The sequence below is a fragment of the Rhipicephalus sanguineus genome, chromosome 1 (genome assembly GCF_013339695.2).
Source record: "Rhipicephalus sanguineus isolate Rsan-2018 chromosome 1, BIME_Rsan_1.4, whole genome shotgun sequence".
Classification (NCBI taxonomy): domain Eukaryota; kingdom Metazoa; phylum Arthropoda; class Arachnida; order Ixodida; family Ixodidae; genus Rhipicephalus; species Rhipicephalus sanguineus.
The window spans coordinates 147,506,871-147,529,963 of record NC_051176.1 but is presented as its reverse complement, the minus strand read 5'-3'; the positions used below and the strand labels follow the sequence as shown (position 1 = coordinate 147,529,963).

Sequence of the window (23,093 nt, the reverse complement as noted above, 5' to 3'; positions counted from 1 at the left end):
TTCGGCAACTTTTTTCTTCTTGACGCCGGACTCAACAGCTTTCAACATAGCCGCCTTCTGCTCGATTGTAATCGTTTTGCGCTTTCGTTTGCCGTTGCCGTCGTCCATCTCCTGTCTAGCGGCGGGAACCGAGAGAGATGCTGTTCTGATGCACACGCAGCGAACAACAAGCAAAAAGGCGCACGCCCAAGCCGCGCGGTCGCCGCGTAGCCGTCCACGCGCGCAACAGGAGAGCGGGCGGGTCCACGAGTTCCGCGGGAGAGGGGAGGCCGGGTGACGTGCGCGGGTGGGTCCACGAGTTTCAGTGGAAGGGGAGGCAGGCAGACGAGCACCCTCGCGCGTGTTGGCAGACGGCTCCTCGGGAGCGCGAGTTTTGAATTACCGCATCCATGATGGCACGTAAACCGTCGCGCGCTATAAGACATTGACTTGCTGGCTACCAAAATGGTCAGTAAATGCTCGGTGGGGAAAAAAAAAGGTTCGTTATATCCATTGCGAGGAAATTTTAGCTTCGAGGTTTAAATACAGGGGCGTCTATGGGAATTTCAAGGGGAATTACGATTGCTTCGTTATATCCATTAGTTCGTTATATCCCGCTTCGTTATAACGAGCTTCTACTGTAGTCCTATCTTTACTAATTTGAAAATTTTCCCTGAAGTGTAAAACAGGCAAAGAATTATACACAAGTTCTATGCACACTCTCTAAATTATTGAAAGCTCTCGAATATATTTGAAAACAAAAAATTATTAAAGTGCCCTCAATTTCATGAAATAAAGTGCACTCCTTAATTCCTACGAAGCAGGTTGGAGGAAACTATTGCACATTCAAAACTTGAGCTTCGCCTTCAAGAGCAAAACGCGATAGCGTAATTGGGCCCCATTCGCATCGCCTTCTCAATCGCTCGCCTGGCTTCGCGTCTTTGTGGACAACGTGCCACAAGGAAAGGAATGTCTGTGCTCATAACATTGGCCATTTCGAGCTATCCTAGAATGCCTACTGTGAGTACAGTTGCGAAGGGCCCACTACGCCATTATTGTTCCTTTTGTGAATTGGCGAAGCACCCACTACAAGTCTGTAAGGTATAGTGCACTTTGTCGCAGCCGCTTGTTTCACCACGCTCCACACACACGGCTGCTTTGCTCAAAGCATAGTTGAGAGCACTGCAATACGGTGGCGCACCAGCGCAGTCGCGTGGTTTTATTTTAAAATTTTTCTGAACTGAACATCAGGCAGCCATGACTTGATGTCGAAAACAAAAAACAAAAAAAGAAAGAAAAAAGGCAGGTCCAACGCGCTTTGGTAATATGCTACGGCGTCCGGTCTGCTGCAGTGACTTGTCATCAATACCTTAAATGACGCCCAGACAGGTGCAATGCCAAGGTTATGTTTACTAAACCAAACCACTCGCTCTCCACTTAGTCCAATGAACACACCGCATCGAATACCATCGCACACCTTAAAAATGACAGAGCTGGTGCATGACGGCTGCTTCACAATACTACTAGACTCACCTTCTAATCGAATTTTCTTTGCCGGAGAGGATCCTGCATCAAACTCTGCCTTACGCTTGCCATTGACAGCTGCCACCACAGGAACTTTCTCCTTTGGCGTCTGTGGTGACTGCTTCACAGGACTTTTCTGCTGCTGACCTTGTGCCTTTGTTGCAGCAGATTCTTGTTTTGTGGCCTTCGGAGCTGGCACTACAATATGATCACAATATCAATAACTCGAGGAAACTGTGTAACAAGGCATGTACCTATTTCTTGGCTAAAGCCACATTTTACAACCACAGCCGCTATCAAGAGTCAGTGATTCAAAATGTAATCCCACTTAGTAGGCACCCAGAAAACCTCCCATAGATACCATCATCCCAATGACAGACTGTGTTGGAAGGTTTAAAGTATGCAAGACTAAATTGTCGCTAAAGGTGAACACCTCTTCTACCTCATTCTAGTCGGCACACAATTGTTTGCATTTCCACAGGCTACATCACTCCATAAGCTTAGTAGCGCAAGAAAAAAAAAAAGGTCATTCTACTTTAGGAATTTCACAATGAAACCAGTGTTGCTGAAATCATTCCCATCACTGAATAGTTAAACCCCTGTAATGGCCTTTAATATCGCACATTCTTATTTCACTATTTCTACACACCAACTTTAAAACACAGTAGACTCATTAAATGACACCTGAAAGGACCAAAAAAATATGTTCCATTTAACAGGATTTCCATTTACCGAGAGATGAACAGGGGTGCAAAAACGAAACCAATCCTATCAGAGGCAGTTGTCCCATTTAAGCAGCAAATCTGTTTAATTAAGAGATTTCCGTTTTATACTGAGAGAGTACTGTAATTTAATGTGTGCTTTCAATCGTTTCACTTTACTTTATTTTTTTCTAGCACGGATGAGGATAACAAATAGCGGGCTCCTTGTTTATTTCGCCAATATTTTCGGGCAACATAGATCAGATGACATTATGGTGATCCAATTTCCAACACCAAAAATTTAATTGAAGTCTAATTTTCAAATGCATTGCAATTCTCTCAAACAACTCGCATCAGTCAGCCACATTGGCAATACAATGTTATACAGTCGAACACGGATACAGTTTAACCTCGTTACAACGGATCTGTTTACAACAGACATTCGGATATTACATACCAATTTGTGGCGTTATGCCGCCCTCCGCATTTTTTTCCGTTGATTGAGCTTCGTTTACAACAGATTCTGGTACAACGGACATTCGGATATAATTGACTAAAATGTCAGGCCAGCAAAGTGGTCAGGACCCCTTTAGAGCGGGCTTTTCTACCACGGACATACCAAATTAATAACTTCAGACTTCAAACATCGCTTACCCCCGTATTCACGAACCTAACTTAACCTTATCCTTATGACTTAAGTCGCCCTTAACCATAAGTCCGCCCTTAACGCGTTTCAAGAACGAACCTTGTACTTATCGCAGAACTTTCCTCGTACTTATCGCCGTCATAAGTAAGGCTCGGTTAAGGTAGCCTATGACCTACCTTAAGGCTTCATTGTAGACGCACAACATGGCGGGGGACAACTATGCGCAGTTCGTTGATTATATGTGGACCGTAATAAAAAATATTGAACGGCACAGCGTATGCATACGCGTACCCGCCGCGACGAGTCATCAGTGGAACCCGATGGAGACCTACGATGGGCACGAATTTCTGTGTCGCTTCCGCTTTAGAAAAAGTGCCGTGAAGAAGTTGCTCGCAGTGCTGCCTCTGCAGGAAAATACCGATGGTGGTGGTGGTGGTGGTAAACATTGTATTCAAGAAACTCACAAGATAACACACACACGCACAGAGTACACTGTTTACGAAGTTCGTTCACGTTCATGGCCCGAAAAAAAGTCAACAACGCAGTACCTCATGGTACTTGTTGACGAGATCCGCCAAGACGCCACGACATGGCCGCGATGCCGCACTCTTCGTCGTTGAAGTTCGCCTGGTGCGTCGTTTCATAATGAACGCAATTTAAGAAGGCAAAAGACTCTAAACTGCTCAACCAATTGCATAAATCAAGTGAAGTAAACAAAAGTGAGAGATAACGATAAACGCTGAAGCAAACACGAAAATACCGTCAACGAACAAAGCAAAAACGTACATGAGAAGACGTCGAAATAGCAATCGTGCTCTTGCGACCAGACTGTGTCGACGGGGGTTCAACAAATGTGACCAGACAAAGAATGCGGATTTCACCAAAAGCGGGCGGTGCCTTAGCAAACATTTTTGGTGTTTACGCATGGGTGCTTTTGTGCATACCATTATTGGTTTCTTGCAATGAAACTAATTTATTGTTGCTCGAAGTAATCATTTTGTAACAAAACTTTACCTACCCTGGCTCCCAGGGCACATACTTGACGAGTTAAGGACGCCTTTCATAAGGCGCACTTATGGCAAGATAAGGCAGGTTTTTGAAACTCACCTTATCCTTTTCTTATACTTATACTTTTCTCTTCCTTTCGTAAGTAGCCTTACCGCGATAAGTTAAGGTCGGTTAGTGAATACGGCAGTTAGCATACTTTCGGGACGGGAAGAGCGCGCCGCGAATATCGATGTACCGATTTAAGAATGAATGCCGCCGATCTCCGGTCTGTCAATGATCAGCTATGCCTAGCTGTAGCGACAAAAAATCGGCACGCAGTGTGCTTGGTGTTGCGTTTTGGGACGCTGACGGGCTGACGTGCGAAATTGCTAGCCGCTGACACCGCTTCACCGAGCGATCGCTGCGCAGTGAGCTTGGCCGGGGGGTCCGCTGCCGATGCGCAAAATGCCCATCCACGGTTCTAAGGAGCCAGCGGGCGATGCAATTCGTTGCTTGCGGCGAAGAGAGCTTTCGAATACCGTACGCAAAGCTTTGCGGTGGCTTTTCGCGCAACTGCGCATGCGTCATACGCTAACCGCTTGCGGGCTCCCGTTAAGTGACAGAAATAGCGGGCCGCTAACGCTAACTTAGCGTACGCTATTCCAAAACTGCCTATTGCGGCTGCTTCGTTTTCGCAATGTCCGCTAGCGCGATGTTCTTGCCCGCAAAGTTCAGATTTGTCTCGTAGATCGGCACCGTGAGCGGAGTTAGGCCTAGCCACGACATCAAGTAGAAAGCTTGGTTGCGATGTGCGTGGCCGCAGTGCCCGATGTTTCAAAGTAGTACGTCATGCTCGATTGCGAGTACAAAGAGTTGTCCCACGGTGGTCTTTGTCATAAGCTCTGAAGTGCTGATAAGTAGAACCTCTAACAGCGGGTCCCACGAGTCAACGCTATAACAGCCACATGTCTGCGATGTTCTACGCTCGTCTGCAGTTCGCGACGAGTGCAGCGCACTATCGTAATCTGGTGATTGAGCTTCCGCTTGCAGCTGCCAAACTAAGGCATTCTAAATTATCGTCGACCCGCGAACACAGAACGAGTGCGAACGCTTCAATGAGTAGCGCAATTTTCGACAGCCATGACCCCGCGACACACTAGCAGCAGACTAAGATCCTGAAGCAGAAGCAGCCAATCGGAGGCTTGAATTGAACTTCAAACATGTGCTTTTTGTACGCTTGTTACTGAATGGAGAACCTAGCTGAAACGGAGAACCTAAACACGGAGAAATGCTCTTTACGACTAGCCCAAAATGTTGGCGCCCGGTTGCCGAGCTATAACTTAGAGAAACGCTTTTCTTTTTTTGCTATTTCCGCTATGTACGCCAAATCGGCAGATGCAAAAAAAAATATTTTTTATAGCACTTCTACGTAGTTTTCAGCGAAGATATTTTGGAATCAAATAGAAAATGGGCTACAGACTGAAAATGCAATTTTCGAAAAATCGCATTTTTTTCGGTCCCCTCTCAAAAATAAAACCATGTTTGTGACTCGTAATTCTCTCCGGTTATAACAGACCCATTCAGCGTTTACATAAAAGTCTGTTGTAACAGTACTTGGATTTTACATACTCCCTTTACAACAGACCAAAATTCTCTTCACTATGAAGGTCTGTTGTAATGAGGTTATACTATATATCGAACTCAAAGGGGATTGCGAATTAGTTCGATATATGAAAAATTCGATATAAAAAAATACAGGCCCCGAGACCTTACCAGTGGCGTACGATCACTTACAATAGGCGCATTCAAGAATGACAACTAATTCCACATACACGATGCAACAGAATGTTTAATTTGCGCAAAAGAATGGCTTATCTTGGCCTGCTTCTTCGTCTTCGAAGTGAAGTTGAAGAAGCTGGCCTCGATCTTATCGAGGCTGTCCAGATGCGACCGTTCGGTTCACTCCATGTCGCCGCAAAAACGATGAATCAAGCCAAACGCTGCCGCCATTTCAGCGGCGGAGTACGCGCGTGTAGCCGCCGCAACGTCCAGACGATCTTCGTCGCCACTTGAGCTGTCGGCCTGGGTGACCTGGGTCCCTGCGACCGCAGCTACAATGTCCTCGTCAGCGAGGCTTGCAACAGCCTGAACATTGCAGTCCGCTTCTCAATATCGTCCGCAGACACGTCGGGTGGAACAGCAGCCGGGAAGAGAGACGACAACTCGTGAAATGCGTCGTCTATGCGCTTGCCATCGCAGTCTTCACTGGTTTCCGCAAGTTCCGCCGTCACCTGGTGCATTCACACTTGAGAAGCCAAGAGAAAGCGAAAGCACCAGAGCGGCCGAAAAAACGTGTTCGCGCGCGTCGAAAATGTTCACATTTGTTCTGCCTCTCCAGCATGCCGTCGCCTGCGCAGCCTTCGCCACTTCGAGAATTCATTCGCTTTTTCCTGTTTCCTGAGCATTTAATTTCACACCGAATTCAAGTTATGCATGCAAAACACGGAAAAGAAATAGCTTTCCTCTTTTCAAACCACTGTTTCGGGAGGTACATAAAACAGCAGAAACTACATAAGCAGACATGCCAGCAGCGGTGACGGATTCACCCGGCTGTGCAAAAGCGAGACAGGTCGGGGAACGCCGACTCGCCACTGCTTCACCTTCTGCGAATTCCAGTCTTCTCGGCAATCTTAATCCAAAGCAGGCTCTAGAGGAACGCATCCATGTCGAGGCTGTGAGCTTTGTCTTGCTGCACGGGTAGTTTGCAATTGCGTCGATGCGAGCCACCGCCGACGCCCTGGCCGCCATGTTGAACTTGTGGCCGGCCGGTGTTTACATCACGTGGTTTGAGCTAGTGCAGCCAAGGTACGGCTTCCCGTGAAGCGGCCAGGAGATCCGCTTTCGCATGGCGGATAAATCGGTCTCGGATCGTTTTTTCCGCGTCCGGCTCGCCGTGTGGTTTTCCGGCCGCTTTGGTGGCGAAGCGAGTGAATTTCTGGAGAGTTTTGCTGCTTTCACCTTCTTCGAGGCCAAGTGTGAACGTCTTCACGTCTCGCCAGGCGCTCGTCACGATTTGAATGGCACCAAGCAGGTCAACATTCAGCTCACCTTGAAGGACTTGATGATGCCCTGGTCGAGCAGTTGCAGCTTCGCTGTCGTGTTGGCCAGCAGAAACTTCAGCTCAATGTTTTTGAGCTCACAGGGGAGCGCGCAAAAGAGGAATGCGGTGGTATGCGATAACTCGCGGAAGTGAAATCCGCAAACAAAGTGCTCGCGAACAGTCGCGATGGCGGCGATGGCTAACCGGGCGCCCGGGCTACCTCCGAGGGCAGCAGCAATGGTTGGCTGATCAAAACTCGCAAAACAGCAACAAAAAAAGAAAGAAAAGGCGAAAGGAGGAAGCCGTCGGCTCCTTTGTTCCTGCTCTCCGAGCCGACGGTATCGCGGAGAGCGTAGGAGAAAGAGAAAAAAAGAGAAAAAAAAAAAGCCATTCCACAAGTTGGAGAACGCGCCCAGCAAGAGTACAGTCCGAGCCCTCTCGCCCTGACGTTTTTCGAGCGTCAGCTGAGGCGCGGTGTCGCGAAGGTCGCGGGGCTCAGCAAGTGCCGAAGGACGCTTTCCAGCTCGCGCAGCATTTGATATATCCGATGGCGGGTAAAAATACCGTTCGATATAGACATGCGAACTTCTATACTTTTACAAAGGATCTTCAAGGGAATAATTTACGAGTTCGACATAGCCGAAAATTCGATATATGTGGGTTCGATATATCAGATTTCGACTGTAGCTACCGTAAAATCCCAAGCAAGCGCTCCCAGTGATGCTACTGGCTTAGGCCACTTTGGAGCAGCTTTTGGAGCAGGCAAAATTGCGTTTTGGAGCAGCAAAACTAGCTTTTGGAGCAGGTGTTCTGCCTTCAACAATTCATTCTGAGCCGAAGAATTCTTTAAAAAAGTAATAAACATCGACCACAGCAGCGTCGACATCCAAGCCAACAACACTCAAGCCGCGGGCAAATGAGTTGTGCACTTTGTGCAAGCAGCCTCTCCTACATCTATGATGTCAGGGTATGCTTCTTGCATCTTTTTTCTGAAGCTTTTCATTGCATTAGGGCCATCCGTAGAAAAGCAAATGACATTTTTCTGCGGCAGGTCCATCATTGCTATCCGCACTTCACTAGCCAAAATTTCCGAAGTCGCAGAGCCCAGCCGGAAAGACTGCAGGTGTTCCACAACTCGCTGCATTTTGTTGGAGAAATGCCTAACTACAACATCAAGATGTTGGCACCTCTGTTCAGGAAGAGGGGTCTCGTCAATGCTAACAGATAAAACCACATCCGGCTTGTTCAGCTCGTCAAGCACAAGTTTCTTGAAATACGGCCCGAGGCCATCACTAACTATGTAGGATGCCTTGAACCTCTTACAACTAAACTGCTTCGCTGTTTCGGAATCTCCAAATAACTTGGGAAACAAGGCAGTTGCTGTGTCAGCCCACGAGTATGGGATGCCCTTGAGCGTCATGCCAAGCACAAACAGAGTTTCTGCGTTTGTCACGCGGTCACACTGCAAAACGTTCCATGGACTGCCGAATTCCAAAGTCGGCTGGATCGTTTTCGGCCGCTGCAGCCCACCTGAAGCGTCTCAATGACGACTGGCAGCATCAATGTGCCGTTTCATGGCTGCATGTCGCTTGACTGCTGCTACGCCGTGTTGCCTACAGTTGATGCTTTGATTACAAAAAAAAAAAAAAAAACACAAAACGCAGTTCCTTCGTCCGCTTGACAACACCATATTGATACAGTATAACCTCATTACAACAGGCCTTCATAGTGAAGAGGATTTTGGTCTGTTGCAAAGGGAGTATGTAAAATCCAGGTACTGTTACAACAGACTTTCATGTAAACACTGAATGGGTCTGTTATAACCGGAGAGAATTAAGAGTCACAAACATGGTCTTATTTTTAACGGGGGACCAAAAAATGCGATTTTTGAAAAATCGCATTTTCAGTTTCTGTAGCCTATTTCTATCAGATTCCAAAATATCTTCAATGAAAACTACGTAGAAGTGCTATAAAAAATTTGTTTTGAGTCTGCCGACTTGGCAAAAATTGCGGAAATATAAAAAAAAGCGTTTTTCAAAATTATAGCTCGGCAACGGCGCAACTGGGCGCCACCATTTTGGGCTCGTCGTAAAGAGCATTTCTCCGCGTTCAAGTTCTCCGTTTCAGCTCGCTCCTCCATTCAGCAACAAGCGTACGAAAAACACGTTTTGGCTGCTTCTGCGGTATTACCGCAGAAGCAGCCAAAACGTGTTAATGCTCGCTTCGGGATCGTCGTCTGCTGCTTGTGCGTCGCGAGGTCGTGGCTGTAGAAAATTGCGCTACTTAGTGACGCGTTCGCACTCGTTCTGTGTTTACGGGTCGACGATAATTTGGAACGCTTTAGTTGGGCAGCTGCAAGCGGAAGCTCAATCATCAGATTACGATAGCGCGCCGCACTCGTCGCGAACATCGCAGACGTGCGACTAATAGCGTTGACTCGTTGGACCCGCTGTTCGAGGTTCTTCTTATCAGCACTTCGAAGCTTATGACGAAGACCACCGCGGGACAACTCCTTGTACTCGCAATCGAGCATGACGTACTTTGAAACATCGGGCACCGCGGCCACGCACATCGCAACCGAGCTTTCTACTAGATGTCCTGGTTAGGCCTAACTCCGTTCACGGTGCCGATGTACGAGCCAAATCCGAACTTTGCAGGCAAGAACATCGCGCTAGCGGACATGCGAAAGCGAAGAAGCCGTAACGCCCTTCGTCTCAAGCAACAAATCGCATCGCCCGCTGGCTCCTCAGAACCGCGGATGGGCATTTTGCGCATCGGCAGCGGACCCCCCGGCCAAGCTCGCCGCGCAGCGACCGCGCGGAGAAGCGGTGGCAGCGGCTCGCAATTTCGCGTGTCAGCGTCCCAAACGCAACACCAAACACGCTGCGCGCCGTTTTTTTTTTTTTTTTGTCGCTACAGCTAGGCATAGCTGATCATTGACAGACTGGGGATCGGCGACCTTCGTTCTTAAATCGGTACGTCGATATCCGCGGTGCGCTGCTCCCGTCCCGAAAGTATGCTAAGCGATGTTTGAAGTCGAACGTTAATGACCGTGGTAGAAAAGTCCGCTCTAAAGGAGTCCTGACCACCTTGCTGGCCTGAAATTTTAGTCAATTATATCCGAATGTCCATTGTACCAGAATCCGTTGTAAACGAAGCTCAATCAATGGAACTAATACGGAGGTCAGCATAACGCCGTAAATTGGTATGTAATATCCGAATGTCTGTTGTGAACAGATCCGTTGTAACGAGGTTACACTGTATTTTGTCTCCATTTTCATCACTCGCACGGAGAACGTCCGCGTACAGCGCGATGTCGCTCTCAATAGGGAAACTTCATGTAGTTAGTTTCATTTCTGAAAGTCAGAGTACACCGCTTTGGCGCAGGCTTGGCGCAGAATCGCCAAATTTTGAGGAAATGTAGCAGGTTGTAGCAGCCAGGGCACTTTGGCGCAGTCTGGCGCAATTGGCGCAGCGGTAGCATCACTGCGCTCCCCCCTATGGTGATGGATAACCCAATAAGATTTGGAGGGGGGGGGGGGCGCTTGCTCAGTCCCAGATCAAAATTCAAGGTAGCGCTGGAACAGCTGCTAAGAATAAAGAATGCACAGCCTGCTTCTAATGAAATGCTCTATTGAATGTGCATGCATTCACTGTTTTTATCCGTTTTCATCAATCGAATAAGAACCCTGAATGAAATAGTGAAAATGGCGGGAGGAGAGAAGGCGGCGCATATTTCAAATCTCCCGAAAAAGGGAGGGGGGTGCTTGCCCGGGTAGGGGCGCTTGCTCAGGATTTTACGGTAGTGCATCCACATTTTAATCTCTTCACTCCATTGTGCCAAACCTGTTAATGGTGGAGGTTATCTGTTTGTTGTTCTAGGAGTGCAAATTCGCCATCAGTTACTTGCGCTTATTGCGATTCAACCTCACACAACCTCTGGTTGAGTTCATATGGAGCTATATTATCCAGCAGTCAGTTCGACAATAAGCTTATACAAAGCTACACGTGGTGGAGAGCACCAACCGGCACTGATGCATGAAAGAGGTAATGCTCAATCTCCTAGCCTTGGCAAAGGAGATAGCCGCCATTCATCGCAGCTAGGCAAATAAAAGAATCTCTCAAATCCGCCCTTTTCTCAATAATTAAACTGAAGCACGGCACCATTACAACAAATTTTGATACATTCATCATCATAGGTCGGCAAACTAATTCATGAATGACTCACTCAGACACAGATTGCGCCGCAAGTCTGAGCCTGAGTGAGTCCGAGTGAGTAATATTTTGGCGAGTTTGAGTCCGAGTGAGTCCGGTTGAGAAAAATATTGGAGAGTGAGTCCGAGTGAGCCCTAAGCGCAAAATATATGTTTTGAGTGAGTCTGAGTGAGCTCCACCTTTTGTTGCTGACGTATGGTCCTATCTACTCATCTTGAGCATTACTATCAGCCTTATATCAGCTTATGTTTATACTTAAGTCCATTTACACATATCTCAACACACTAGCATTCATGTGTGACCTCAATATCTATTAATCAGAGGCATGAGTTATGAGAAGGGGTGCCATGACCTCCCCCCACATTCTTTCATGGGGTGTTATTGATAAAACATCTTGTGCGAGTCGTGTATTTTATAAAAATGTGCTTACGGAATTGAAACCACCGATAATTTGTACTTGAAGGTACAAGATCAAAAGGCGTATTGTAGATCACCGATTATGTGAGATATATTGGCATTTGAGAGCAGTGACACCAAGATCAAAAAATCTCATTTTACACTAACAGACTTGTGAGTCGACTCACTCAAGCTCAGGTCAAGCCGTAAGTCTGAGTGAGTCCAGCTGAGTAATATGTCTGAGTTTGAATGCGAGTGAGTCCAGTTGAGAAAAAGTTTAGCAAGTCCGGTTGAGGAGATGTTTTGTGAGTTTGAGTCTGAATGAGCTCTAATTCTTCTGACGATCTATGTTCACCAATGAGTGCAATACAAAAGGCCACTTACCGTCCTCATCTTCAGACTCCTCGTCAAGTTCTTCATCATCTAGCTCTTCGTCATCGAGCTCCTCATCATCAACCTCTTCATCGTCTAAGTCTTCATCAGCTGTACAGAAAGAGGACAATATAAGTAATACCCCATACAAAGGGAGAGAAAATTATTCATCCGCCTTTTCAATAATTTTGCTTTTTAAAGAGGTTGAATCCTGTAACATACAACCTGCTCAACATTTTTTAAAGCGATGTCACCACACCTATATGAAGAGAGAAACTGATACACTCAAACCTCATTATAACAGTCACATCTGCCACGAAAATAACTTCATTATATCCGAAAATTCGTTATAAACGTTTATTTGTAACACTAGCTATGACAAGACTATTCTTCATTTACTTCGTTATAACCGATAATTCGTTATATCGAGGTTTGAGTGTAACCCCGACAAGCCGCACAGAGCATGGTGGTGCTTGTAGGTCGTAAAGCATAAGATGGCTTGCACATGATGCGACATGTGTCGTTCCACAGAACCGGTGCTCCAACATGGTCCATGGCTATGGAATAATGTCAGTGTATCATATTCAATGCCACGGAACGTTGCGGCAAGTGCACGAGAACTCACAGTTGAGCCGCCCTGCGGTTCAATGTTATGGAGAGACAATCGGAATGCTGCTGACCACAACAGATGCAACTTTCTGACATTGCTGGTCCTCCAACAAGCGACTGCCAACATTCAGGCTAGCACTCGCTCAAATGCTAACTGAGCGGCACGAACACATCGTACATCACTTCAAAGATTGCTTTCTAGATAGGGCCCACAAGGACGCACCATAGGCCTTTTGCGCCATCTCACAGGCAGTTACATAACAAGCCTCTGCAACACTGAAGCAGCTGGAGCAGCTCAGAAGGTGTGCATCGCCAACTCTAAAAGATGTCTGTGAAGAGCTCGCCGTTTGCAGAGGAGCATGTATGTGCTCGGGGCTGAATTTTCTGAAGCGTCTCATCCTGGAACGAAGGGTCAGTGGTTTAATTTGGTGCCTCGGACAAGTTTTCTTGAAGGGCCCCAAAACCACCTCCAATATTTTTTTAATGTTTCAAGTAATCACACGTATCAAGTTCATAATGCCATCAAGATCAACAATGCCAAATGCAGCAGCATTAAATGCTATGGACACACCACAAAGTCAAAAAACAATTCAGTGCTTCTCTCCGGGCCTTTCCGGTATTTAGTGTGTGTCATGTCACCTCAGTAATGAGGTGATGTCAAGTGGAGCAGATGGTATCAATTTGTTGAACAAGAACCTGTTTGTTGGCTCGCAGTCACACTCCCTGCTCTTCGTCATGTTGCTTGGCGCCCAGCAAGGAGGAGACACCAGCCAACAAACAGAGCATAGCGAAAGAAAGAGCAAAACAAGCGAGGGCCACGTTCCAATCATCAAATGCATGTAACTCCACTATTATAGTGCCGTTTCAAAAATTTCACTGCTACGCGTTTCGTTTATAGACTCATACACAGCTGAAACACCACAACTCAGTTTTGACCTCTGCGTGGTTTGGGGCCCTTTAAGGATCAATTTTCTTTGTGCCTTTATATACATATGTAGTCGAATCCACTTATAACAATATTCAAGTGCCACAAAAATTCCACTGTTATAACCGAAAATTATTAATGGGATGCATGAAAAAAAAATCTGAATAGGGGGACTGGCAGGCTGTTGCAAAAGCCATCATATCGAATGGGGTATGCCAATGCACATCAGTACTAATAAGCACAACAGAGAATATCGTCAAATGCCAATTTTTCGGACATGCTCAAAAATTAGGATGCTTTTGCAGCATCTCCACAAGCCCCATAAGATCAATGTATAAGAACGTCAGAAATTTCGGATGCTGAAACGCCTCGCAGTCAGATTTTCTGAATTATTGGTTAAATTGCAGGTATGAAACTGCATTAATTGAAGCCACCGCCGCTGCCGCATTGATCATAACGAGGGCTTGAACTCGCGCTTTCGCCAGTCAATCCGTTTGCAGTCGTAGTGGATTCTTAAAGTCAGCTTTGCCGCAATGCCATGGTGTTATGCGGTGAAGCGTATCGAGAATCCAAAGGGGGCTACTGTCACGGCGCCAGTGCGGCGATGCCTTTCATATAAGCACTGGAAATGCACGGAGGTGCGATCGCGACAGGCGGCAAGCGCACCAGTACGGCTTAGTAGCTGACAACTCTATTATGATAAGTAACTTCAGCTAACTGCTCGGTAGTGCATGGCGCAGTTTTAAGCGTGCTGCACGCTTTTAATGGGCAAACACTAAAACGCGACGCCGTTATCTATTAATGCTTTGCTTGCAGGAACAAAAGCAGTTCGCCATCGTCGCGCCCGTGTGCGATTATGAACGGAGCGGGAACGATGAACATTCTCAAAGGAAACGTGTGAATACAGTTCAGCATGCAAGCCGTCCCGGAGGCAACGTGGTCCGGTTGTCCCGAATCACCCCGCAAAGCTTCGCCCTCCTAGCAAACCAGCAGAGAGGGCAGCACAGGAAAACGAGAAAAGCGGATTTTATGAGCACGCGGCGGCCATAAGGTGGCGGGCGAGGTGCAGCAGCTCGAGGTTTTCGCCGACCAGCGCTTCGGCCGGTGCCCTGCTTCGCTCACGCGGTCGCGTCTCAGTGGTAGTTTCGGTATCGCGCACTGCCGCATGTTTTGCGCGCTCATGAAAGTCGCTGTGACAAAAAGTTCGACAAAATGCCGCATGCATGTGATGTTGCCGAATGCCCAAATGGTGCACACCGCCGCGCAGTAAAGGCGGGCAACGCTGGGCACGGCAAAAGTGACATGAGAAAGACCGCTTTCAGGCGGGTGATTTGAACTTCTCCTATTGCGATGCGGACCACTAAAACGTGATTTTATTTCAATATATAAGCACTTCCTTGGCACAAAAGTAGCACTACGAGGTTTCTGGACCGCTAATTCAACAATCAACGTTGACTTAATATTCGCCTTTAGTGTCCCTTTAATCTCTGAATGAGCGCAGAGAACTATTTCGCTTGTCTGCAGGAAGTTGCCCCCTAGTCTTACGCTGTACAGTGAAAAAAAAAAAGAGAATGAAAATTGCAGTTTTCTTCGCTAAAGCGCGAAAGAATCAGATAAGCACGAAACATCACATGCAATGAGTAAGTGGTGCACTTGTGTAATTCCGACAACTTGCGTTAGCCTTGACCAGACTCTGCCGCGACGCGCCTTTTTCAAAATTTGTCACGTGGAGTACCGGTCAAACAGACTGACGTAACACACCGGCAGCATTTCATGGGCGCCCTGCGCGCTCAGTTTCGATATCGCCTCGATCGGGGCCCTCAATTTCGATTATTAATATCTGAAATTACGTGTTTTCAAAACAGACTTCTGAGAAATGGGTAGGCCATAAATTGTCACCTGCTACAACTTTTACATATACTCTGCCCTAAAGTTAATATTTAAGTGAATTCAAAAGTTTTCTTTTCATTGCTCATTTCAACTTTAAGTGCGGCTAAGTATTTCCGCCTCAACGTAGAGTTCATGTGCAAAGACGACAGGTGCCCGACTGTCATAGCATTTTTATTTTAAAATCATCATTGTACTATATAAAAAAAAAAGAACTCAGTGTGTTTCGAGAATAGCGTAGTTGCCCAACTATTCAACGTCCAAGACGTCTTAAGAAGGAACAGCCTAGCGGATGATGAGCTCAGCTGAGCACGCTTTGTGGGCATGCGCTTACCCTCACCCTTTCTGCAACTTGGCTCCGTCATATGGCGCTGAGGCACAGAAAAGTCGCCTCCTCACGCACGCTAAAGATCCCAGTTAAAGATCTGGCCGACTATACGAACCCAACCCCCAGCAACGCTACGAACCTTATTCTTAAGCTATTGTTGTGTGGCAAAAAGACGCCCCAAATACTCCCTTTCTTTTTAGAGTGTAGTGTAGAAGAAAAGTTTGGTCGCCTGTGATCCAATTTAACAGCATTCTAAAAGAAAAAAGAAAGGAGCGTATTTGGAGCGTTTCGCTGCCACACAACAAAAATCGTCCCGCATGCTTTCGTTGTGTTACCATCGCGCGCCTGGTACTTCCCGATCATGAACAGCATGATGAGCCTGACATAGAATTCTTGATAGAAAAGTGGCATGTACAGAGTTTTGACGAAAGGAAATGCAAAAAAAAGGTTATTCTTGTGGAAAAGAAAGACAAATATGCCTACCCCCCCCCCCCCTTTTTTAAAAGGGGGCCGCCAAAGAAAAATAAAGGAAACCTTCAGCAAGAAGTCGCTATGGGGGCTAGCGATCTGGATTTACAGATATACGCGAACCCTTGAATGGCAATTTCCTCCTAAATCAAGCTTTTTCTTTTAGTGTGTGTACAAAACCAGAGCTTTGAGATTTCTGGAACGGTAATTTAACAATGCCCGTCGACTGAACATTCGCCTTAGTGTATCTTTAAAGCTATAGAGCGTGGGCGATAGTGCTGTTACAGCCTCAGCGCTGTCATTGCAGGACAACCTGAGCGGTGTCACCGGCGACGCAACAAAGTTCCGTCCACTTGAAGTACAAAAACCGTGACGTTAAGTGGACGAAACATTCTGGGCATCGTTCTGAAGGAGCCTCTAGAGGGCAAGCCGTCCGAGGGGGAGCGGAAGAAGCGCGGATTTCTAGGATCTTTGATTGAGAGATCTTTGCTGATAATTTTGTTTCCACTGAACGAATTTAAACACATTTCGCTGCAAAGCATGTCTATAAGAAGAGTCCTTTCATCATGTGAAAAGTTTTTCGTGACTGATAAGAAAAAGCTATTCTCAGCGATAACTTGCAGCCAGGCGTTGACGTTTAGAGAAAATGACTTATCCCAAAGTCTATTTCTCCTTATGCTTACTCGAACACGACTGGAGACAAAAACACCTACAACGTCATCCTCCTTGTCCACTTCTCCGCCGCGGTGGTGTAGTAATTATGGTGCTCGACTGCTGACCCAAAGGTCGCGGGATCGAATCCCGGCTGCATTTTAGATGGAGGCGATTCAGGTGCACGTTAAAGAACTCCAGGTGGTCCAAATTTCCGGAGCCCTCCACTACAGCGTGCCTCAGAATCATATTGTGTTTTAGGACGTTATTATCCACTTTTCAGTGTTTCATTTTTACCCGGCGGGGCCCTGCTAGCAAGCGGCTTGCAGTACGCTTTCGTTTAGTATTTTTTCCGGCTACAGCCCTGCGTTTTCATGCAGTTGGCAACAGAGGCTGAGATCCAAAAACCTCGTCGCGACGCAGACGCGGCGCACGACGAGCTGATGCATTGATCTGACCTGTCACCGGCACAAAACGGTAGGCTGCCACTGAAAGCGATATCTACTGTACCACAAGGCAGCAACCCCCTTAGGGTATAATGGAAACGTCACAGAAGAGGCTGGCCAGACATTGCGATCAACATCACAAACGTTTTCACGCAGGTCGTTTTGTTCGCAGTTCCCGGGGCACATGTCATGCAAGATCGCGTAAACACCTCGCTTTCCGAACGTTCTTCGCTAGCGTTCTCATGATTCACCGGGCCACATGTCCCGCTCCGCTGACGAAGGCGTGGCGAATTATGGGAAGGCAAGTAAACGTTCGGAAAGCAGGATGTTCGCAATATCTCACCCCCGAATTTCGACATACCAGGCTGGACACAGCTCGATTCCTGCTGTCGTAAGCTTTCTGGAAATTATTTTATGCATCTGCGTAACTGCACACGTTGCAGATTAAACATCATTCGCCTTAGAACGTGGGAAGCAGCATATTGAACACGACAAAGATATGATTATGAGGAACGCCGTAGTGAAGGCCGAAAATTTCGACCATCTGGGGTACTTAATGTGCACCTAAATCTAAGTACACGGGCCTCAAGCATTTTTGGACAAAGAACAGGAGAATCAACACACATGCCCCCCTGTTTACCTTTTCAACGCTTTTATCGTAGTGTTTATTGCTTTTGGAGTTTGCTCTCATCACGACTGGTATAAGAAAAGTAATATAAGTATAGTAAGTATATGCCAGGAGCATCTCCAGGTAACGTGGAGAAACTGCCTCAAGAGTGGTAAGTAAAAAAAAAGTTTCTGTGTAAACACATATGAAGATGCAACATCACAAGGTGAGAGGTGAGCTGCCATGTTATCGTTTCATTATAAATGGTTGCGACAACTCGCGGTATTCACAATTCAATGGGTTGGGTGCTTTTTGCAGTCTCCAAATAAATGATCTTTGTCGAACTGCTAGCTTTCCAGAAAGCTGACAGCCATGTGAGTTGAGCACGTTTACATATTTAGGCATGCTACATGCATTTGACATCACATCCAGGGGTAAATATGCTCTGCAATCGCTTCAGAGTAACACCAATGAAGTAGAGCTGCACAATTTCTGAACTTCTTGTGCACTGACTAGAACCAGTTAAGATAGGTACAGGCGAATTGAACAGACTTTAAATCCTGATGTGATGTACAAGCCATCCAAGGCACTTAACTGTTCTATTTTTTTTTTATGCAGTTAAAGAGAAACAAAAGCGACAAGCGAATCTGAGCACGAGTGGCCAAGTACACTTCTTTTCAAAAACACAAGAAAAACACATTGTGAGCTCAGTAAGTTTCAAAGACAGACATATAGCCCGGGCAAGGCATAACTAAAAACACATTCATTTAACCAGATAAACCTCAACTCACAATACATAACTTGCAACTACGTCACACCGCGGAACTCTGGGATACGATTTCGCAGCTTTCGCGGCATGCGCCGCCATTACCGAGCCCATGGCAGCAGACGACACCGACTCAAGCTTTGCGGCTCTGGCATTTCCCGTCAACGCTGCAAATTGCAACGGTGATTTGTGCAATATCTGACTGCTGCAGGAGAAGTGGAAATCAATAAAAAAAAACAGGCGCGGGTACGTACTGTTTGCCAAACGTTATCACAAAGCCGTGCGACCGCACGAAAGAGATGTCCGAGAAGTATACCAGATGGTTTATGCGCACTTATACAGAAAGGACCTCAGACGTTGCGCAACGTTTGTGTGTGCGGGTGTCACTTCACAACAGGCAAGTTATGCTTCCGAATCTCCTCACCTTTTCACCGAGTGTATCACCACGGAGTTATGCGCGAGGTCAATTTTTGTTGAAACGTGAAGCACCGAACTGAACACAGCGATAGCGCCTTGGTTTTCGGGAGGCCCTCTTAGCTCTTCGGTGAAACGAACCCCGACTGGGCGCCAAACATGTTATTGGGCCATGGTTTTATGCCACAATCAGTGACGAAATCCATGCAGTTTGAGCGTCGCAAAATGCAGGAGGCGAAGTGCGCCGCTGCAGGTGGCTCGTGCGAAGTTGTTTCGACCATTACGTGCGACACCACTGACGACACTGCAGGCTGCATAATGTCCTGATCGATTCTCGTTCGTCAGGCAAACGATCAAAACACGCTCACTACGCCGAACTATCCGCGCACGAACGTAAACACAGCGCGGTCACTGAGACGTATGTGCTCGGTGATGGCAGACTGAAGACAGGAACTGACGTCACTTGCAAGTTATGTATACAAAATCAAAAGTTACACTTCTTGAATTTGCCGCCAAAAACAAAACAAGCCTTGGCAGATATGTCCCCTCACAATTGTGGTCCCACTCAGTAAGCGTTCTTGAAAGTTGACAAGGATTTCAATTTGTCTACAACAGAATGTGGCCCATATGAACAGTTAAATTGTCAGCGAGGCCTGAACAGACTGTCAAAACTATGTCATTCCGGGGTTGGCCGAGAACATCAAGTGGCGAATTTTTTAATACAGCAGAAACCGTTCTTTTCTTTAGTGTCCCTTTAAAGCTCATCAGGGGAAAAAAAGGCATAGTAACATTTCCTTAAAACTTTCTGGTGGGCGGTAGTTCCTGCACTGATCAGATCCAAGACATATGACAACAGCTCAGATTTCTTTTTTCCATAATATTCGATGATCCAAAATGTTTTGCGGCAAGAGAGCACATGTGTCACACAGTGAACACACTTATCGTTTCACTGGTGCTCTAGTGAAACGATAACAGAACCACTGCAATTGGAGAAGTAGCTTGAGAAGAGCACAAAATGTGAATGGACCCTTCAATGTTAAACCGTTATTGTTGCAGTTGCTGGGCGTTTACCACACCATTGCACAAAATTATGCCAAGCGCTCTAGTCACTTGAGAACTTCTTGGCCTAGTTGGTATTGCTTGCTGTATGACATACTGCCGCTAGTAAAAAACACACACACAAGAGAGCCGTCCATTTGTCGTCCTGTTCGTCTCTCTCTTTGTGTGTTTTTTACTAGCGGCAGTATGTCACAGCGCTCTAGTCAAATGAATATACTGCGAACCTACACAACGTTTTTTAGTACGCTATGAACCACATTTCGTTTAGTGTGGCCAGTGGCGGACACAATTACGTTATGATTGTATTGTAGCACATGGATCTAGCATGCGACATGACAATGCATGATGTTGGGGAGTGGATATTCGCCCGGCATCCGGCTGAATTGCGCGAGCGGAACTTGGCCGGCAGTGTCTCCTCATTGGTCGGCTGTAGTTACGTGGTTAATGCCGGCATCCTGTGGCAAAAAGCGCTTTGCCGGCACGGGTATTTGCCGAGTGTCATCTCATTTCGCGAGCGGCCGTCAAGCGAAGAGTGCCGGCATTTAGTGAGAGAACAATTATATGCCGGTAGTTTTTTTTTCCTCTTTTTTTTCCCTCCAATGTGCACTATGAAAGGCAACGGTACACTTGCGAAGTTCGCAGGGCATTCTAAGTGGAGGATATACCGTCAGGTACTGAGTTAAACGAAGTAACAGCGCAAATGCCGGTCAAACCACAACCGGACGACTTGTGCCGTCGTAGTAGTCACAGCATGTTTTCAGGGGACGCTATACCATGGATAAGTAAAACTACCGGCAAATAATTGTCTCCGCGCTGAGTGCCGGCGCTCGTCGCTTGACGGCCTGCCGCTCGCGAAAGCAAACTGCATGCCGGTCAAACCACAACCGGCCGACTTGTGCCGTCGTAGTAGTCACAGCTGCCTGTTTTCAGGGGAGGCTATACGATGGATAAGTAAAACTACCGGCAAATAATTGTCTCCGCGCCAAGTGCCGACGCTCGTCGCTTGACGGCCGGCCGCTCGCGAAAGCAAACTGCCGGTCAAACCACAACCAGACAACTCTGTTGCCGTCACGGCGTGCGTTTTCAGACGTGGCGACGGCGTGGGTCTAAATGCTGGCACTCTTTGCTTGACGGCCGCTCGCGAAATGAAACTCGCAAATACCGGTGCGCTAAGTGCCGGCGCTCGTCGCTTGACGGCCGGCCGCAAAAGCAAACTGCCGGCCAAACCAGAACCGGACAACTGTTGCCGTCACGGCGTGCGTTTTCGGATGTGGCGACGGCGTGGGTAAGTCAAACTACCGGCATATAATTGTTCTCTCACTAAATGCCGGCATCTTCGCTTGACGGCCACTCGCGAAATGACACTCGGCAAATACACCCGTGCCGGCAAAGCGCTTTTTGCCTCAGGATTCCGGCATTAACCACGTGACTACAGCCGGCCAATGAGGAGACACTGCCGGCCGAGTTCCGCTCGCGCAATTCAGCCGGATGCCGGGCGAATATCCACTCCCATGATGTTGCGGCGTCGGCTTTCGTATGTATATATATATATGTATATATATATATATTTTTTTTGCGAAATACAGCGGCAGAATAGCCACGCTAGATTAGCGCGGGTTTGTTTTCGCACGAAAAGCCCACAATCGATTTATATGCCTGCGCTGCCGTAGCCTGTGTAGACCGGTGCACCACGTGGTCCACTAGTTGTGGAGGTTAGTCGGTAAGTGAACTACGCATGTAGTTCGCCATAATTCCAGCATATTACTCCACAACGTGGTATACAAGCTGCAGCTCGTCTAGTAAACATCGCATCGAAATGGCATAGCAGCTGATAGCACGATCACGCACGGTGCCAGCGAGCACCGACTGCGTAATAGACGGATAATCGACTCCGTTAAACGTGCATCAGCTAAATTTTTAGCGTCAAGACGTCATAGAACGGCTCAGGCGCTTAATCCAATGTAAGAAAAAAATTTATTCGCAGATGCGGTATACTTGTAATGCAAGTTCATGCGAAATTTCACGTACCAGCAACAACGTGGTCAGTAGCAGCTGCCAACATCTGAACAGTCAACGCGTTCTGCGCCGCTAGTAGCCGCATCACAAATACCATTATACTACTTTACCCAATGAATAGAGCTCTGAATTGATTTCTCACGCTTACCTCCGCTGAGATCAGAGTCTTCGTCCATTGAAAAATCGTCGTCTTCCTCATCCAAATCGTCGTCGTCATCATCCAGACTCGCTGCCAGCGGTTTCTTTGTGGGAGGCGCCTTCTTTCCAGCCTGCACGAGAAAATTGGACTTAGCCGGTGGCGATGTGTACTGACAACGCACAAAACTGCGTAAACACGTGGTCGTCACAAGGACCTGCGCTTGCCATTACCTGACCGACACTTTTCGAGCCAGACTTCTGAGCTTGTGCGGGACCTTTCTTGAAAGCCATATCAACTACTGTATGTAAAAAAAAAAATATTTTAAGAGAACGAGAAGGCCAAACTTCCTAAACAGTTATGCAGCACGTCGTCTCACGCAGCTCATGTAGCTCAAGCCTACCTCGCAAAAGAAGCGTGCACGGCGCGCGCGAGAGTATTTGCTGTGTTGCTGTTGCCAGACGAGAATCCAGGTTGTCCGCTCATATTTATTTTGGCGTCTTTCTAGCTCGTGTAGTTACTTTAGCAGATTAGTAGAAGCATTGTATAGGTTTTTTTTTTTTTTGGCGTAATGAGCTATAATATGGTTTTCGTTAAAAGAGGAACCGACGCAGCTAGCGCGATTGATGGCGGTGCTGCGAGCACCACGAGCACCAGTTGTGTGACGTCGGCGCACGAATGACACTTTTGTCGTCTGCAACCAGGAAGGCTGTGTCAGCACTTGGCCCGCTGTGTGTTTTCGCGTAGTTCACAGTCTGATGATATAACCTGTGGTATTATCGCTTCAATGGGTTCCGCTCTCTGCGTTTAGCGATGATTACGAAACGCTCGGAAATGGCTTTGTCGGCCATAGATGGACTA

At 47.0% G+C, this 23,093-nt stretch overlaps 1 protein-coding gene across 6 annotated transcripts in view; it reads right to left on the bottom strand.

Moving 5' to 3' along the window:
* The window catches only part of LOC119399916 (nucleolin), a 69,535-nt gene extending 46,857 nt beyond the window's left edge, over nucleotides 1–22,678 (bottom strand). For all 6 annotated transcript variants that reach the window (XM_037666810.2, XM_049417042.1, XM_049417052.1 and 3 more), the window contains exons 1-4: nucleotides 22,466–22,678; nucleotides 22,245–22,365; nucleotides 11,933–12,031; nucleotides 1,513–1,701 (exon numbers count right to left, since the gene is read on the bottom strand). In XM_037666810.2, the coding sequence (XP_037522738.1) occupies nucleotides 1,513–1,701; nucleotides 11,933–12,031; nucleotides 22,245–22,365; nucleotides 22,466–22,525 (469 nt within the window). In that variant the 5' untranslated portion in view covers nucleotides 22,526–22,678. The remainder of the gene's footprint in view (nucleotides 1–1,512; nucleotides 1,702–11,932; nucleotides 12,032–22,244; nucleotides 22,366–22,465) is intronic.
* Between the last annotated feature and the right edge of the window lie 415 nt (nucleotides 22,679–23,093).